This window comes from Callospermophilus lateralis, chromosome 20, assembly GCF_048772815.1.
Source record: "Callospermophilus lateralis isolate mCalLat2 chromosome 20, mCalLat2.hap1, whole genome shotgun sequence".
Classification (NCBI taxonomy): Eukaryota; Metazoa; Chordata; class Mammalia; order Rodentia; family Sciuridae; genus Callospermophilus; species Callospermophilus lateralis.
Window position 1 is genome coordinate 5,116,076 of NC_135324.1, and position 19,191 is coordinate 5,135,266.

The following is a 19,191-nucleotide window of genomic DNA, read 5'->3' on the forward strand; positions in this document are numbered from 1 at the left end:
GCGCAGCCTCCGAGATGCTGATGTGCCGCAACTCCAGGTCACCTCCAGCTCAAGGGTCATCTAGGGGGTCTCCTGTGGTCCCTTCCCCACTCCCTGGTTAGGGATCTCCAGTGGTTTCTGAGAATTGCTATGGACTTTTTTCTTTTCAGTCTTTAGATTGAGCAGTGCATCCGCTTGATGAACTTTGAAATGCCAAGGATCACAAGAATTTTTACTAGGATGGCTCTGGAGCCCCGAGGGGGAGGGAATGTTGTTCTTCCCGGGAGCCTTTGCTCTCCGTGCCACAGTGTCATGAATGACGAGCTCCTTTCTTGGACGGATCTGACTTTGTTGCCGTGACGCTTGTTTTCCATAGCAACTTCTGTTGCCACCCAGCAGTCGGCTGATGAAATGGTGGCCAAAGCTCAGGGGTCCACAGAGCTCCCTTCTCCCCGCCCCTCAGCTCCAGGCCAAGGTGCTGAGACACCCTGGGCACAGTGTGGGAGGCCAGGCCACTTTGACCTGAGGTTTGAGTCACACTTGCTGATTCCTGGGGGTCTGTCATCAGGGATCCCCAGAAAGTTGCCTGGGCAGTGGAAGTTTTACCTGGGGACACCCTCTTTTCTCTCTGTGGAAGGAGGAGGACAAGAAAAAAGGGGGATGTTTGGAATTAGTATTTTCTAATTTACCAAGGAAGAAAGATTATCTTTGCTTTTTTTTTTTTTTTTTTTTTAATATACAAAAGCTACTCGGTAGGAAGTGGTGGCCAAACCAGAGTCATACCGACTTTCTAAGGGTCGCAGCCTAGCCTAGGATTAGGTTGGTTTTTTATTTTTTGTATTTCATTTAGAATGGAAAGTTCCAGTTTGTTTTGGGGCCAGAACCCTTATAAGAAGCCATGCCTGGAGGTGTACGATAGGTCAGTGTATATTTGTGAGTTTATATCTTGCTGACTAAATTGGCAGAGTTTTTATTTTTCCTGGTAAATGGTCAGAGGCTGTTCCCTCCCTCCTTCCCGTAACAAAATGGCATTTGTCGTGTGTGTATGAAGCCAGTGTCTGTTAAACCCGCGACACATCTGTGATGATCTGAGCAGGAGGGGTGGCAGACAGATTGCTTTTCTTAGGTGCCACAGGGCCTCCGATGAGTCGACTCCATCCCAGTATGACTCTCAAATTGTGACCAAAAGGAAACAGAACTGGTCAGGCCTCAGAGACCAGGACATATTGCACAACAAAAGGGTGATTATTTGTGAAAAATCGAGGTGCCCGCCCCCGTGGGACTCGGAGAGCTTGACGTACATTTCACTTGAAATAATTATCACTCTTGGTGACGAAGTTTGGAAGGTACACACAAAATTGTTATCAATGAGAAAGTTCACACTTGCTTTAATTCATAGTGAGACACTGAGTTATCATCTGGGACAAAGCCTGTTAACATAGTGGGTGTAGAAAACACCAAGGTGTCAAATCATATCAAAATCAGAATTGCAATTTGGGCGTCTGACTTTGAAAAGTGTCTGGAGAATGGTACCTCTGCCCCCCACAGGTTAGACACTGAAACCTGGTGCTGATAACCAGACCAACGGCATCAGATTTTCACAAGCCGTTTCTAGGAATAAAATGTTTATTTCTCATTAAGCAATGTCTTTTTCTTCCTTTTCACTTCAGGGGCAAATGTGAACTGTTAGCCCATATGTTTTCCTTGTTCTGAAAAAAACACAAAAAAATACCAAAAATATAATAAAAGCATAACAGGCCAGAGAAGGTGGCGGTGGGCTCGGGAGGGCATTCTCCTGGCAGAGGGAGCCGAGTACCTGGGAGTCAGGGGCCTTCCATGTTTGAAATTAGCCTTTGAGGTCGTGGGTGGCGGATGCTGTTTTCCTCCCTCTCTGCTGTATTGCACCTTTTCATTTTAAACTCTACCCTGAAGACTGTGCTGAAAACCGCGTTGATGTCAAACGCCCCATGCTTGGCAGAGGACGCGGGCTCAGACCATGTCCTGAGGGTGGCAGGCAGCCCGTCACGTTGCCAAAAACTTTCCACTGGGAGCAGTTTTGCAAGGGGCCGGGCGGGCAGGCAGGGGAGCCTGGGGACCCAGATGGGGGCTGTCCTGCCTGGTGACAGCATCATCTCTCTCTCTGTGCGTAGGTGAAGCTGCTCTCAGGGGAGAACCCAGAATGCAGACCCTCCCCGTGGCCTCTGCCCTCAGCAGCCATCGCACTGGCCCTCCTCCCATCAGCCCGAGCAAGAGGAAGTTCAGCATGGAGCCTGGGGACGAGGACCTCGACTGTGAAAATGACCACGTCTCCAAGATGAGTCGCATCTTCAACCCCCACATGTAAGTCCCTTCTCCTTCCTGGGCTTGCGCAGCCCCAGGCTGGGGCCCGATTTCTTGAATATTGGACTTTGTGCCAGTGATTCAGCTGTCGTTTTTTAAGTTGTTCATAAGGTACTTTCTGTCAAAGATAAATGGCTCTCTCTGCCAGGAAGGTGCCCAGGTGACCTTACAGCTGGTGGAGAGACGCGTCTTCCTTCCTTCCTGCAGATTGGGCCTCCTGGGCTGCGTGTCCCCATTGAAGGGAAGAGTCTCTCAGAGCTCCAGGGCCTGTCTGGAAGACTGGGCTCCTCTCTCCTGTGCCTACCGATTGTTTTTGAGAGAACTGATGTCAGTGACTGTCGTGTGTTGGGGGAGCAGAGGGTGGGGTTGGCAGCTGAGTGGGGTCTGGATCATGCGTGTTGACGTGTGTGCGTGAGGGATGCACCTCTGTGCTCCTGGTGCGAACTCGAGACCCTCCTGGGGAGGGGAGCCAGGCTTCCGTGTTGAGCACCAGGGGCTGCTCGTCCCTGCCGACCTCAGCCTGCAGCAGTGGTCGGAGACCCAGCCATTGGACCGCGAGGCCTGGGTGCCAGTCCCCCATCTGTCAGCAACACCTGCGCTCCACTGTCTTGACCCAGATCCCTGTAACTCCATGGGCCTTGGTTTCTTCCTCTGCAAAATGAAGGGGCTGAAGCACAAGCGGTCTGGATCTGAGTGGCAGGACCAGGCTCCTACCTGGAACGCAGCCTGCTCCTGGGCACCGTGCTCTGCCCCCGCCCACCCCACCTGTCCTCTCCACACTCCCCCCCTCAAAGGGGGCCGACTGCCTTCCCCATGCTTTCAGGATGTGGAGGCACCTGGCCAGCCCCTGGCAGAGTCCCAGGTGGCAGTTGTATAGCCGGTTGGGTTGGTACCATCGGAGCCTGGTGTCTTGTCAGCCGTGGTGGTGAAGCACTCTGATTGTGGGGAGGAGAGGCTTGGTGTGGGCACGCGGGTCCTGGCCTTGCCCCTCCCTCCAGCCAGCCCAAGGAATGTTTTGTCGTCCTCCACGAGGCTGGTCTCACCAGTCTGACTCCCAAGGACACTGCTCCTTGGGCCAGGAGGTGGCTCTGAGGGCTTCCTCCTTGGAGGCAGGGCGCTTCTGCAGCTGGAGGTGGCCCTAGCTGCAGAGCTCAGGCAGCCTCGCATTCCTGGCGTTCCAATCTGCTTGGCCTGTTGTGTTCAGTCATAAGACACTGACAGAGGTATTTATCCTCAATAAATCACTGCAGTGTTAGTCAGAGGCTGAGCCTGCAGTCTGGAGCCCTGGAATTTGCTACAATCAGGAATCCAGCCGCAGCAGGGCCCTGCAGATCCACCAGCTCTGCACACTGGGGAGGCTGCTGGCCTCTGGACCGTTGGAGTCCATCCTTCCATTACTAGGAGTTTCTTCTCCTCTCTTCCTAACCCTGGATCAGAGACCAGTTCCTTTTGTTTGTTTTATTTTTAAAGGAAGGAAGAGTCAGCTTTGTGACAACATTTTGTGATCCAACAGGCCTTGGTTTCAATCCTCGTTCTGCCACCTGCCAGAGGCCTTGACAAGTCCCTTGGTTTTTCTGAGCTGAATGTCCTTATTTGTAAAATGACAGTGATAATAGCTAGTGGACACAACTATTTTAAGTATTAGAGCTAAAATATGCAGGGAGTTGGACCCAGGGTGGCACACACTTGATGGTAGGCTTTATTTTTATGAATGATTCCATTTTTCAGAGCTGCTAATAGAGAACTTAATGTTTGAGATGTGTACACTTTAGTCTAAACACGTGGGTTTGAATCCCACCTTCTTTATCCTTCGTGGGAGTAACCAGGGGACCCTCCCCATACGATTATTGTGAGTGCTTAGTGCAGCACTCGGCAGACGGCAAACACTCAGCTTCAGACGTTGGTATTATTAGAATGTGAAAACACTTAGAAATGATTCTGTAACTCCTTGGCTTGATTACAGATACGGCCTGGAAGTATAGGTCTGTGTTTATTGTACACAACTTTAAGAGTTAAGTAATAGAGATAGAATTATTAAATTTTGTGTGCAATTCATAATTGACACCATCATGCAGAATTTTAGGAAAGAAGACACAGTAGCACCTCACTCTACTAGACCCCCTGTGCTCACATCAGCTAGGTGGCTACTGCCCCTTTTAAAAATTTTTAATTTTTATCTAGTTTTTGGTACTGGAGATTGAACCCAGGTGTCCTTAACCATGAACCACATCCCTAGGCCTTTTTACTTTTTATTTAGAGACAGAGTCTCATTAAGTTGCACAGGGGTCTTGCTAAGTTGGTGAAGCTGGCTTTGAACTTTTGATCCTCCTGTCTCAGCCTCCATTAAAGTGTGCACAGGAGTGTCCTGGCAGTAAATGTATCATCTTAACCTTTTTTTCTAGGGGTAGGGGCAGTACTGGAGATTGAACCCAGGGCTGCTCTGCCACTGAGCCACGTCCCCAGACCTTTTAATTTTTATTCTGAGTCAGGGTGTCACTAAATTGCCCAGGCTGGCTTTGAACTTGAGGTCCTCTGGGCTCATTAGGATCACAGCTGTGAGCCTCTGTGCCCTTCATCTTAACCGTTTTTTTTTTTTTTTTTTTTTTAAAGAGAGAGGTGAGAGAGAGAGAGAGACAGACAGAGAGAATTTTTAATATTTATTTTCCAGTTTTTGGCGGACACAACATCTTTGTTTGTATATGGTGCTGAGGATCGAACCCGGGCCGCACGCATGCCAGGCGAGCGTGCTACCGCTTGAGCCACATCCCCAGTCCCTTAACTGTTTTTAAGTGTGCCGTTCGGGTGACTTTTGAATCGTAAGTTGGAAAAGTGATTGACGTGCAGTCAGTTCATTCTGGGCGTCCCTCAATTTCAACGACACACCAGGGTTTCTGCATGTGTTCGCTAAGAGCTTAATGACAGATTTCACAGGTGAACTGAAAAGATGTGGCACCTCTGACTTATACTGTGTAGGGTACTTGGTAAGTACTGTCATGTGATGTGATGAAACGTGCACCCCTTGACCTCTAGCCTGCTCCCCTTTTATTTCATATGTCTTAGAAGTTTTCTGCAGTCAGCCTCGATCCACACCTACTTGGAAATGACCCATGTGTGTTTGTCTCTTTAAGATTACAAAATGATTTTCTATGCTTGATCTTCCTAGAATCTGTTAATGACGTCTTGTGAAAATGTGTTTTGTTTATTTTTTCACTAAAGAAGTGACCATGGTTCTGAGAAAGGGGGTGTTGCTGAAAAGCAGTTTGGGCAGCTAGCAGTGGGGGGCTCTGGCGCATGCTCAGGCCACGTTTCCTTTGGAAGCATCCTGTGGGGCTGCTTTCCAGTGGGGCGCTGGCATGGCTCTGAGCCAGGCTAGGAGGCAGCGTGACAGAATCTCATGTGCTGTGACTGGGGGCGGGAGCGGGGTTGCTTAGTGATTCTCCAGCACCTGGGAATGAGAATTGCTGGGTTCTTCCTTCCATTGGTGACCAGGGTCGTTTGAGCTCATAATTAATTGTCTTGTTAATATGGTGAAGTGTGTGTGTGTGTGTGTGTACATACATATATATTTTTTTAAGTACTAGGAACACAAATGGATGTTGAAAAATATTTTATCTGACGTTTGGAAAGAAAATGGATTACAGGATGGGGTGAGGGTGGGGTGGGGCTACTCTCATAGAAATGTCACTAAGTGATTTTTTACGACTGTGCTCTTCCTGGTAAGCAGGAGAGCTCCCTTTTCTTCTGTCTTCCTGTTTGTGATTCATGTGGCCTTAAGGACCCTGTTTTATATAAGGGTGTCACTCTCCCCGAGCCCCTTCCCCGACTCCTGCAGTCCTGTTTCACAGCTATTGTTTTAATTGAGCACCTTTCCTATTCTGTGGCAAATCGAATGTTCTAGAGTCACCTTCTAATCTACCTGCTTGACCTTGGAATAAGCCATCGCTGCAGGGGACCCTGGTTCCTTTTGGTGGGAAATAGAACTTAAAAGGCCCGGTCTGGGGCATGTTGGCACACAGCTGTAATCCCAGCAACCTGGAAGGCTGAGGCAAGAGGATGGCAAGTCCGAGGCTGACCTCATCCATTTAGCAAGACCCGTCTTTAAAAAAAAAGAAGAAGAAGAAGAAAGTCAAAGGGATGTAACTCAGTGGTAAAGTGCCCCTGGGTTAAATCCCTAGTAATATACACACACACACACACCAACACCACCCCAATAAGAAGAAAATGGATTACAGGATGGGTGGGTGTTCCTGTTGCGTTGAGTTACCATGATGAGTTACCATGGTGCTGCTGCTTCTAGAGCTGGGCGTCTGGTAAGATGGACGCTAGCCATGGGTGGCAGCTTAAATTTAAAATTAAACCTTATGGGGCTGGGGACGTGGTATTGAGCTCTCCTAGCATATGCAAGGCCTTGGGTTCTATCCCCAGTGCCATAAAATAAATCAATTAAATTAAACAAAATTCAGCTCTTCAGGTGCACTGGGCACATTTCAAGCTCAGTAGCTGCGTTGGGCGGGTGGTGACCGTATTGGACAGGACTGACACAACTTCACTGCCACTGGGGAAGCCCTGCTGAACTGAGCTGTTCTTAGACACTTTTCTTGGAAAGAACTGGGAAGTCACGAGTTCTCCCCAGGACTCCTACCCTAGGCCTCTCCTGCCTAGGGTAGCACATGACACTCTAAAGCACATCCTGCTTCTTCACTAGTGAGACCCACGTTCCCAACCAACATACTTGCGTGTGGCTTTCTCTTGCGATGAGCGTGGACTCCGTTCAGGGTCACTGTGCCTCCTCCACTTGGAAAATCAAAACGGAAATAAATTCAGGATTTGCTTGCAGCAGTTTTTTCCCCTCATGCCGAAGGTGTCCCATCAGTGCGTACCACCCCCGCCCGGTCAGGGTCGAGGTATCTGCAGCACCCCTTCTCCTTTGGGACCTCCACGTATTACATGGAGGTTTAGATCCCCACCCCCATCTTGACCGCTTTATTTTTTTTGAACCTGTAAAACAGTGACACGCTTCTACAAGAGAGGATTTTATTAGGTAGGTACTGAGTCAACTGTTACCCCTTGCTGGTCACTTGCCCACCTTTTCTGCCCCCCCCCCCACCAGCCACCATCACCCTCCTGAGTTTCTTTTGGTAAACAGAGCAGATACACGAATGTTCTCTCGCCCCCTTGCCTGTCTGGGACGCCAGGTGGCAGCTGTCCAGACCCCTCTGGACTCTGTTGTTTCTTCTGCTCGCAGCACATCCCTGACACCTCTGCATCAGCTCTCATCCTTGGTCACACCTGCAGTCCCCTCCATTGACTTCGCCTGCCACAGTTTATCCCCCTAAGTCCCCTGTGTTGGGCGTTAGGTAGCTCCTAGTATTTCGAGTACTAACAGTCCTGCAGCTGGGGACCTCGTGCATCTGTGATGTCTTGAGGGCAGGCGGTCGATGTGGCGCTCAGTTCGAGTTGGGCTTGAGACTTCTGGGCGGACTGGCTGGGGTCCTGGGGAGGGTGCGGTGCAGAAGCGCACCGTCCGCAGATGCCCTTCAGAAGTGGAGTGGCTTGTACCCGCGAGGTTTGCGGGGGCCGTACGGGCAGTCACAGTGCTCAGTGGGTCACCTGTGAGGGGCACACTTGTTGACTGCTTGCGTGGACTGGCCCCGTGCTAGGACACGTGAACATGCATCGTCTGGCTTCACCTTCACAGGAGATGTGACCCTTTGGGACAGGCCGGTATCTGTCCTCTGTCCTCCAACCTTGCCTGCTGGCTGTCCACCTGCTGTGTGTCAGCTGTTTCAGGAGCAGGTGCTGAGGCTGCGAGAGGATGATACCTCGGAAGTGTTGGAGCTGGGTTGACCCTGCTGTGCACGACCCCCAAACCAGTGACCACTCAGTGATGCCTCAGCTGTGTCCCCCCGAGGAAGTTGCAGCTTTAGAGTGTCATGTGCTAGAGGTCGTGCGGAAGGGCTTGGTGTTGCTGGCAGCTGGCGAGGCCTCCTTTTGGTCAGTGGTCTGTACTTGCAAAGTCATTGCCCATGGGCTCCCCAGGGTCACAGCCATGGCCACTAGCCTTGTGCTCTAACCCGTGTCTGCCCCAGGCCGCCTGGATCCTCGAGGTCGGAGGCAGGCTGGGTGGAGGACAGCCTCCCTGCTGGAGGTGCTGCTCTGAAACACTGCCCCTCGTCCTTGCTGGTGGCCATTCCTGTGAAGTCCTTTCACGACACTGACCAGCCAAGTCTGGTCTACCCGCTGGTGGTCTTCTGGTCTGGGGTCTCCGGTGTCTGTTTGCTCTCCTCCCTCCTTTCCTTTCTTCCACCGCCTGCCCCCGGGGAATGGCCCCCGCCCCGCCCGAGTGATTCTTCTCTCCGTAGGTGAAGAGGGAAAGGGGAACAGATGAACTCAACCAGCAGTTTCTTTGAGTTTGCCACAGAGGCCAGAGGAAGCCTTTGAAATCAAGTAGTGAACATAAAATGGAAACTTGGTTAGAAAATGATCACTGGCTAAAGTGGGTTTGAGGTTTTGTGTAGATTTTGTTTATTTTTTGCACGGGGCTGATTACGTACACGGACCCTCACGTGTTCTGGGTGGCTGCAGTTTGGGGTCTTTGTGCACAAATGTGCGGGTGACATTGCCATACTCCCGCGGGTGGCCCCTGCCTCTCCTCCTCTCTGTGTCCCTTAGTTTGGCTGCATTTGTGTGTGCACCACCAAGCTCCAAGAGAGTGAAGGAAATCGTTCCTCATGTCACTAAACTGAGCCCAGAGGAAATTGAAAAGCTGAGGTGATTCAATACGTTGGCCCGGTGAGCCGCTGGGATCCGCGTGGGAAGCCGTCGTAGGCCTTCACGGACGGGCGTGTGGCTGCGCCGTGCGAGCCTCAGAGAAGGTGGACACCCCGTCCCCGGGCTCGCTGAGGGGTCTTGAGCCTCAGCATCCAGAGACCGCGGGAGCCCTGTGGGAAGGCCCTCCTGCGTGCCAGCGCCCTGGAGTCCCCACTGTATGCCCGCGGCGTCCCGTGCTTCCTGGGCGTGACTTCATTCTGTCCTCCCAGCCCTGTGATGTGGGTGGCATTATTGTCCCCCCTGTACAGATGGTGACACTGAGGGAGGCCCTGTGACGCGCTCCTCCAGCCAGCTGGTGGACAACAGGTCAGGCTTCACACCCCGCCGTGTGACCTGGGCCAGCGCGCTGCGCTCAGCAGCTGGGCGGTGGTGATCCTGACAGGGCACACAACCAGCTGCCCTGAGTCATTTGATGTAGGACCTCGATGCCATGTGGTTTCGGATGGTCACCAGTTTAAGTGCTGTCAGGACACAAGGGCTGACACTGGCTGAGAGAGGCTGCGTGGGGGTGGTGGAGGGGAAGCTGGCCTGGCGGTCCAGGGCGATTTAGAGCCCTCCCAATCCTCCCTGCCCCGGGATGGTTCCCCCAGGAACTGAGAAGGAGGAGTTGCTGCCCAGTGTCCCCCAAAGAGAGGGAAATGGTGTCTTTGGACAGGTAGGAACCCCCTGAGAACAAACAAGGACTGTCTGTTTTGTGGTGATGGGGACGGAACCCAGGGCCTCGTCCCCGCGAGGCAAGCGGTCTGCCCCAGAGCCACATCCAGCTCCAGACAGGAGTTTTCTGTCTGCCCAGCGAAGGGCATTTTAAATCTTCTTAAATTCTTGTTTAAAATTTCTGACCCAATTTTTAGTTGCACAGTCCATAGTAACTTTAGCTTAAAACGTTCAAAAAGAAACTTCTAATTAAAAGTTTGTTTTAAGCATGTGAAGACACACCACCCGCCACCTTCTCCAGGTCTCATAAACTGGACTGTTGAAGAGAACCCTTGAAACTTAAGTGTCCCCCTCGGCCACACCCTCCTTGGCACCGTCCGGCCGGGGAAGGGCTCGCCTGGCGTCCTGTTCTCCTGGGCTCCATGCACAGTCTTATTGGTATTCCCTAAAGTGTCCTGTGAACTTAAGAGGACTTTTCACAGCCTTATTTTTAAATAACTCAGAAACTGAGATATTCTTAAGTTAGGATTTCTTTCTTTGTTTCTTTCAGCCCCTCCCCCAGTGCATGTCTGTCATGCGTGTTTACTTACAAAAGTGAGTTGGGGGACAGAGGTCTTTAGTCAGTGCCCCCCGGCAGGAAGGCCGTCGGGGCCTCTGGTGTGAGGTTCCCGTCCCCGACACTCGGGAGCATGGTCCCTGGCTGATCCCGCTGTGGCTAGCTGCGTCCTCTTGCGTCCCTGTCTTGGGAGCATTCTGCTTAGGTCGCAGGCCTGACCTGTGTGTGTGGGTTTCTGTTTGTCAGGCTGGAGGCATTTTCTCATTTTCACAGTTGAGCTGAAGACAAAGCCCTCCTTATCCTGGCGGGAGCTGCCCGGAGCTGACATCAGCCTTTCCCAGCAGCTTCGCCTCTGCCTTAAGAGTCTTCGCCCTGAGCTGCTCGGGCAGATCACCATCTTGCTCCTGCCCTTTTTCTGGCCAAACAACACATCGAAGGAAGAAGTGCCAGGGATCGGGGACAGAACAAAAGCCGTCATCCACCGTCTGTCCTGGGCTGTGTGGGGACGTAGCATTTAGTGTTCGCGGCTCTGATCTGGGTCACGAAGGTTGTAGAAGTGGGGCCAGAACCTTGAAAACATGGGGCTGCGAAGGAGCGTTCCTGGTGTAGGGGGACATGTCCGTTAGCGGGCAGGAAGTCCCCTCTATGCGCACACACTGGACTTGGGAAAAGGAGTATATTTAGATGGAAGGCTTAGGTCAAGGTGTACACCCAGAATCTGAGGAGGTAGAGCAACACCGGGTTTTGCTGTTCCTCCCTCAGCCCCCGCTGGCTTCCCTGAGTCCCCGGTGCTGTTTGCACAAGGACGCCACTGTCCTGGGGACACAGGCTGCAGCTCTCGGGCACACAGAGGGCTGATCTTGACGTTGGCCTGTGACGTCACGGACACACATGTTCTCCCTGCACTACGAAGGCCCTGTCCTGAAGGGTGTAAGCTGCTGTCTCCTGAGACCTTAAAAGATTTGATTGAGAATTCACCAGAGACTGGTGCTGGGGAATCTGCCCAGGCGTGGGTGCCCAGGGCTCATTTCTTCTAGGACCTCCCTCGGAAAGCCATCGCGTGCTGGGCCGTGTGTGGCTGGAGCACGGCAAGGGCGGCTTCTGGGCCTGTTCCCTGACTGGGGTCGCACCCAGGGTAGGTGGCAGAGCTGGACTCTTTCTGGACTCTTTCTGCTTTGCTGTGTTTTGGGGTTCACACACAGGCGTGCGTGCACACACAGTGCATTTTGAAATTTCTCCACTGATTGTCTCCAAAGCACAATTAGAGAGTCGATGTGGCAGTAACGTGCTGGGGCTGGCAGTAGCCAGAAGCCACGCCAAAGAAGGGTCCAGATTCTGGATCCAAGTCACCCCAGCAGAGGCAATGCACACTGGACTCCCTGCCTTTCTCTGCCCTTCCTTACAAACCTCCGGCCTGCCCTTCCTTAAAGAGACCTGAGAAAGGCACCTAAGGGATCCACCCAGAAATCAACCCAGAGGACGGGGGAGGGCGGGATGTGGCTCTGTGACAGAGCACGAGGCCCAGGGTTCCTTCCCCAGCACCAAAAGAGAAAAACCAGCTCCAGAAACTGGGTCAAAGTCAAGTAGAAGGAACAGATGCACTCTTGTCAGGTCAGGTCTCGCTAGAAGTCTGAGACTGAGCCCTCGTTGCTCCCCAAATTTGGCCCATCAAGGAGTGGGCTGTGGAGTTTTCTAGGTCCTGTGTGCAGAGATGGCATTCAGCTGGTTTCTCCAACGTGACTGGCCACAGACTCTGTAATGGACGGAGTCGTGTCCTTGCAGCAGCCTGTTAAGCCCTGGCCTCAGCATGATGTCTCTGAAGACGAGGCCTTCGGGCGGTGATGGGCTCCATGAGGTCCCGGGAACAGCACCTTAGAGGAAGAGACGCCAGAGAGCGTGCGCACTGTCTTCCTGCCGTGTGAGGACACGGTGAGAAGGGGCCACCTGAAAGCCAGGCGGTGGCCCTCGCCAGACACTGGCCATGCTGGCTCCCCGAGCTTAGACTCCAGCTTCGAGGACAGTGAGAAAACAAAAGCTGTTCCCTGGGCCGCCGGGCTGTGGGGTCGGCTCTGGCAGCCGAGCCCCGGAGGATGCAAGCCTTCCTCCCATGGAGCCACGAACACACACACAGTTCTCTTTGGTTTCAGAATTCTCTTACCATAAATTTTCAGACCCACAAAACTCTGGTTGACTATTAAAATGAAATAGTGGCATAATTTCTTGATTTGGGACTGTTGAGTGTCACCTTTAATACTGGGGCTTTTGGTAAAATCCGCTGAGGCCAGAAAAATTGAGGAAATGCGAGACCCTGCTTCCCTTGTCCCCAAGTCTGATTACCTTCCGTCCCGACTCCTCTCTGGCTGTGTCTGGAGAGTGAATTACTTCCATATCCCCCCACTCCCCGGTCCAGTGCCGTCGCCCACGCCAACAATGGTGATGGGATTTCTTCCTGCGTGTGCCATTGTTATGGTTTAGATAGAAAGTGTCCCCTAGAAGCTCACGTGTGAGACACTGCAAGAAAGTCCAGAGGTGACGTGATTGGGTTAATAAGTGACTGTAGGCAGGCAGAGAGTGGCTGGAGGAGGGGGATCTTTGGGATATGCATTTGGGGTTTGTATTTTGTCCTGGTGAGGGGACTCTCGGATCTTTCTGGTTCCTGGTGCCATGTCCTAAGCAGCTTTTCTGCACCACATTCTTCTGCCTTGGTTCCCTCTTACCTGGGCCTTGAGGAATGGAGTTGGCCATCCGTGGACTGAGACCTCTGAAACCGATAGTCTCTCCATTTTTGCTTCCTTTGGTTCCTCTTCTAGTTCTGTGGCCACTTCTCACAAATTCATTGTCCTAGTCTGTTTTCCGTTGCTGTAACAAAATTATTGAGAGTGGGTAATTTATAACCAAAAGTTTATGTAGCTCATGGTTCGGGAGACCGGAAGTCCAAGATTGGTGGCTGCTTCTGGCAAGGGCTTCATGCTGCATCATAACACAGGAAAAGCAGAAGGGAGAGAGGGCGTGTGCCTAAGAGAAGAGGGGACTAAGGGGACCTGATTTCTGTCATGATAGTGAAGCTGTTCCCAGTCGGAACTAACTCAGTCTCTGGAGAGGACCCTTAATCCCTCTCAACCCAGCTATATAGGAAGTCAGATTTCAACATGAGTTTTTGTGGGGACAAACCACATGGAAACCATGTTACATGGATGTGACATGTCATTGTTACATTCCCCAGGGCTCTGTCCTTCTCGCTGTACAGACCCTTCTGATGGTGTCACCTACAAACTCATGCTAGAATCACCACTGTACATTGAGGATTGCCAGGTCTTAGCCAGTTCCTGACCGTCACACCCACAGACCGTCCACCTTTTAGATGTTGTCTGTGTACCTCAAGTTCAGGACTGGTTGCCCGAGTTGACCTGAGGACCTCCCGTGTCGTCTTTACCTGCCCTGGGCCTCTGTCCCTCGTTTTCATGGTCGGCACAGCTCTCCTGTTTTCCTTGGGGGCCTCCTCCCTCTGCCCCGTCCCCATCGCTAACCCATTGTCACGCCCTGTCACTGGGCTGCTAATCCTTTTCTGCATAGGCACCAGCCTGGGTCACAGTTTGGACCCATTTCTGTGCAGCACCCTCCTTTCTGGCGCTTCAGCTTCGGGAGAAAGTTCCTGAAGTGTTGTTCTCTGCTTGGAATCCTTCCATGGCTCCCAGGGAGCTGCAGGAGAATGCTGAGCAGACCCCTCCCCAGCCGAGGGACCTGCCCCTCCCCTCCTACTGTCCCCCCTTCCTCCCTCTTCTTGGCAAATGGCAGTTCTTCATGTCTTCGTAGAAAACAGTGGCGCTTTGCTCCAATCCCGCGCCCCCCGTCCCGTTCCCCACAGCTCCCCTGGGCCAGGGCTGGGCCCTGCTCTACCGGGGCCCTCCGCCTGGCGCCGTTTCCTCCAAAGAGCTGCATCGACCACGGGCCAGTGGGGAGGTGCTCGGGGAGGGTTCTAGCCTTTCCATTGCTGTGACCAGAACACCCGAGGAGCCGGTTAGAGGAGGAAAAATGTACCTGGGGCTCATGGTTTCAGGGGTCTGAGTCCAGAGACGGCCAACTCCCTCGCTCTGGGCCCTGGTGAGGCAGAGCATCATGGCGGGAGGGCCCAGTGGAGGAGGTGCTGGAGGCCGCAGTACCTCGGCTGCTGGTGCCTCCCCTGAGCGCGTGGAGGGTATCGCTGAGCGTGTCGGGCCGTGGCTGTGACTACACAATAAAACCAAGTCTCTGTTCTTCTGTGGCCTTTGGTGATCTGGTCCAAACTCCCCCCAGTCCTGTTTCTCAGTAGGCGGCCTCTGGACTGTCCTGGGAAGCCTCCTTAGCCAGGGCTCAGTTTTAAAGTAACTGATGGAAGTCGCTGCCGTCCCTGGTCATCAGGCAGGCTCTGGAGGTGGCCTCGTGATGAGTAACCCTCGTGTACCTTGGTCAACCCGTCCCGTGGCCCAGCCTCCCTTGGACTTGAATCCTGAGGCTGATTGAGAACCAGCGTTTTCGTTGCTGGTGGTGGCTTGGTGGTGTGGCGCGTGTCTCTGTGGCTCAGCCCCTGCCCCCATCCTGAGGCAGCTCTCAGAAGCCTCCAGGGTTTCCAGCAAAGTGACTGAGTGTGTCCCATGTGGCCTGCACTTGAAGCCGAGTTGGATCTGGTGGTGATCCGCCTGCTGTCCTTGGCCCGCCACTCCCCACACAGACACTTTATTTGGGCAGCACTTCACACCTACAGAAATATGGAAGGTCTGCGGACAGTGACCCCCAGCACATCCCTCTCCAGTTCATCTGTTGGTCCTGTCTTCCGCGGTGACCTCCTCCTCTTACACTTGCAGGAGCAGCGATGTGACTCAGGGTGAAATACCTCTTCATATCCATGATGTCCTTTATAGATTTTATTTTTTGAGACAGGCCCTTGCTGTGTCCTGACCTCAAGGGATCCTCCTGCCTCAGCCTCTTGAGCCAGGACAAGGTGCACACTGAAGGCATCAGCTGGCGGTTTCCTCAGGCTTTTCTCCTGCATCTGCTCATGCTAGTTCTTTCTAGTTTGGGATTCAGTGCATTTACTTTTGCCCTCAGTGACCTTTTGTCTAGAAGGGTTTCCCTACTGTGAGGTGCAGTGGGCTGGTGGGTTTGGGTGGTAAGGGTGGGTGGTGGTGGTGTGTCTAGACATGGCCCCTGGGGGTTAGCGCCCTGTGAACTGTCCTGTTCAGGCACCAGCCAGATCAAGGGCAGGAGGGCTGTGGGTCCATGGGTGCTGGGCAGTTTAGTTGCTCTTCTACTGATGATGGGCTCTGTCCTGAGAAGTCCCCGACTCCAGCACATCCTGGCCCAGCAGTGCAGCTCTGCCCAGTGTTGGCCATTTCCCGTAGAGGTCGCGGGGCAGCCAGAGGACGGCGCCTCAGGTCCCCTGGCTTAGGAGGAGAACAAGGTTCAAGACTCAGTGTGGCACTGACTGCTGGTTTCTTCCCCCGCACCGTCAGGTTGGAAAACTATTAAGTTGAACCTGTGGGTCAGGACCCCTGTATATGTGATGGAAAAAGAAGGTGGTAGGATAGGGGAGAGCAGAAAGAGGGGACAGGGCTGACAGAGAGCGGTCATGTGGACCCAGGCTAGCTGAGGGTGCATGGAATAAGGTGAACAGTTTCCACTGCTCCAAGATAACCTTAATCACCTTCCTTAAAATTTTATCACGGCCTCGAAAGTCCCTCTATTTCTAGCCGTGAAGTCTGAGGTTTTGACCTTTAAAAAAAAAAAAAAAAATAGTTTCTTTTTCTTCCCAGACCTAAGAAATGAAAACCAAACCTAACAGGTTGCTTTCCTGGGAGATGGCCCAGTAGTTCCTGATTAATCATTTATTTGAAGTTCAAATGTAGCTCTTGACTCAAGACCAGAAGTGTGTATGTGTATCTTGGGGGAAATCTTAAATGTTGAGCAGCACATTTTTTAAAATATTTATTTATTTATTTTTAGTTGCAGATGGACACGGTATCTTTATTTTTATTACGTGGTGCTGAGGCTTGAACCCAGTGCCTCACACGTGCGAGGCAGGTGCTCTACTGCTGAGCTCCAGCCCAGCCTTGAGCAGCACAGCACACTCCAGCCTGGTGGCAGGAGTCGGGGCTCGCTGGGAAGAGGTCTTTGACGGTGCTGTGGTTGCAGATGGTAGCTTGTAGGACCCAGGAGGCGCTGGGTGGAGAACCTGGGTCCTGGTGTCTCCCCCTTGCTGTGAGAGGAGGCCACACCCCTGTGTACTCATCCCAAGATCCCTGGGACTGCTCATTTTTCCTCTAGGATTGGTTGTCCTGCTCTTCTTCTTTTCCAAGAAATATCCCAGTTATCCTGCAGCCAACCCCTTTTCTTCTGACGCTCATACCCATGCCTTGTGTTGCTTTGTAACCAAAAGAACTTGCTAACAAGTAGGAAGATTTGGGCTGTTGACAGGGTTTTGCTGTCATTTGTAGAAGTTCTTTGAACATCTCCATCCTTGCTCAGAGCTCATATTTCCCATTTTTCTGGAAGTGGAATTTCTGGGTCACAGGGCATCCATGTTTCTATTTCTGCTGGTGCATCCTGCCAGTGTGGAGTCTGGAAGGTTGAGGATTAACATTCCCTCCAGCAACTGTGCGCACCTGCCTCTGGCCACCTCATCCCAGAGGTGACTGCTATCATTTAAGTTTTGCAAGTTTCATGGGGGAAACTGTCATATTTTTTTTTTTTTTAATTGGGGGTTGTTTGGTCTTCCTGGGGAACGTGGATGATCTTTTCACCTCCTCAGTGGCTGTATGCATTTATTTTTTTGTAACCATGCAGTTTAAACCTTTGTCTTCTGTCAATGTGTTACAGCTGTTCATATTAAGGATTTCTGTGACAGATGTGTTAGGAAAATAATGTGATTTGCTTTCCAATTTTACTGTTTTGGAAATACACACACACACACTTTTGGTTTTCTGGATATGGTCGCATCACTATATCATCTTTTAATGGAAAAGACATCCAAAATGTTCTATAAAGGGTTGAATGTGTTGGGTGATACTTTGTAACACGTGGGCAGGATACAACAATCATAGATGCTTGATACTTGTTCACTGTGAAGCAGCTTATTGTTTGTATATTACTTCATTCATTCGTTTATCCAGACTCTTCCTGAATGCCTGCCATGTTCAAGGCACAGAGGAGGTGTGCAGCACGTGGGGTCGCCTTGGGTAGAGGAGGGGCTTCAGTGGGCCTGGGAGGCCTTCGCCCTGGTGATGGGAGAACAGGGTGGAACTGGGGTGGATGGCAGGGACCGTGTCCTGGGTGGCTCTTTTCTCTCCCTTTCCCCTCAAGGCCATTTCGCGGGGAGCCTGGCCGGGTTCTGTTAGGAAGCTGTTTTTATTCAACCATTTTACCAGACGTTTCCTGTGGCTTGACAGGCGTAGTGCTTGCTGAAAAGGTACGCTCCTGAGAGCTGGGCGCTGTGGGCAGCAGCCTGTGGGAGCAGGGCGAGGAAGACCATGTTTGCGCCACCCTGTGGGTGACAGTGTGCTTCCTCCGGAAGAAGTGCTTGTTCTAGAATCTGCTTTTATCCTGTCTCCTGGTTTATAAAAGCCCGAATCTGGTGGATCAGGGTTGATTCCAGTACGCGCTGCAGGACCTCAGTCAGGGTTCCTGTCTGAAAGCGGCTCAGCTACACCTGTAGTTTGCAGAACTCACCTGGGACCCAGGGAGTAGGCAGAGTCTACCTGGTGCTCCGCCCTCCTCGGAGGCCTGTGCTTCAGGGGTCTGTAGCCTGGGCAGTCTTTGCACCCACCTGCAGCCCATCCAGACCATCCTAGGATGGCGTGGGCAGCTTCAACTTCAGATGCCTGCAGTCAGTCAGCGTTTCTCACTGTCCCAATAGAAGAGCCTGTCACCCAGTGTCCTGCCGCGGGCAGACAGCAGAGAGAAGGTGCTTCCTCTCATCCACCACTGGGACTGGCTGGGGCTGCACAGAGGACCCCTGTGTGTGTGTGGGGGGGCGGGACGGCGGTTGACATTCCTGCCCTGGGCCAGCTGCAGAGGTGCCCCAGCATCGCCTGCACCTCTTTCCCTGGGCTGGCTCACTTCTGCTGCCACTTCCTCTCCTGTGTTTTGTTTCCCCTCCTTTTAGAGTTTTATAAAAGCCTCATGTTATGGAAAAGGGGGAGACAAAGAAAGAGGAAATCGCTTGCTCTCTCCTGACAGCAGGTCTGTTTTCTCACAATATGGAACTGTAATGATGCGTGTCACGTTTTGGCAAGATGCTCTGGTGGTAGATAGCCCCTCCCGAGAGCTGCCACCCTGTCCCGGGGGCCCCCAGGACACCTCCCTTGCGATGCGGGGCGGGCGGCCCTGGGCTCGCACCCTGCTCAGGGACTCTTATTCTGGCGGCGCCTCTGCACCGGGCCTGCCTGCCAAGTCTGCGAGGCCCGAGGCCTCTGTGGGAGGACGGGGCTGTCTTCATGCTCTTTGGCAATGATTAAAGTGAGGTTAGTACCCAAGCCCTTTCATTTTATTCCCCTTTCCTTGCTTTTCCAAACCAGATGGCAACCCTGTATTTTCAGCTGTAATTAATTTAAAATGGGAGGCAGCAAGTGCTGGGAGCAGAGCCGCCCGTGCTCGGAGGGACAGCATGGTCTTCCTTCTCCTCCTCTGCCCCCCGGCCAGCCCCGGCCTGATCACAGACCTGCCTGCTCCGCGGGCTGTTTCCTTAGTGGGTGGAAGTCACCAAGTTTCAGGTGCAGCTGAGGAGTGGCTGCCTGCCTGTCACATGACAGCCCCAGACCATGGGGCGCAGTTGGAGCGGCTGCCTGAGATGTCGCAGG

At 52.5% G+C, this 19,191-nt stretch overlaps 1 protein-coding gene across 5 annotated transcripts in view; it reads left to right on the forward strand.

Moving 5' to 3' along the window:
- Vgll4 (vestigial like family member 4) overlaps window positions 1-19,191 on the forward strand; it is a 137,515-nt gene that overhangs the window by 100,815 nt on the left and 17,509 nt on the right. For all 5 annotated transcript variants that reach the window (XM_076841148.1, XM_076841147.1, XM_076841150.1 and 2 more), the window contains one exon: window positions 2,130-2,319. In XM_076841148.1, the coding sequence (XP_076697263.1) occupies window positions 2,130-2,319 (190 nt within the window). The remainder of the gene's footprint in view (window positions 1-2,129; window positions 2,320-19,191) is intronic.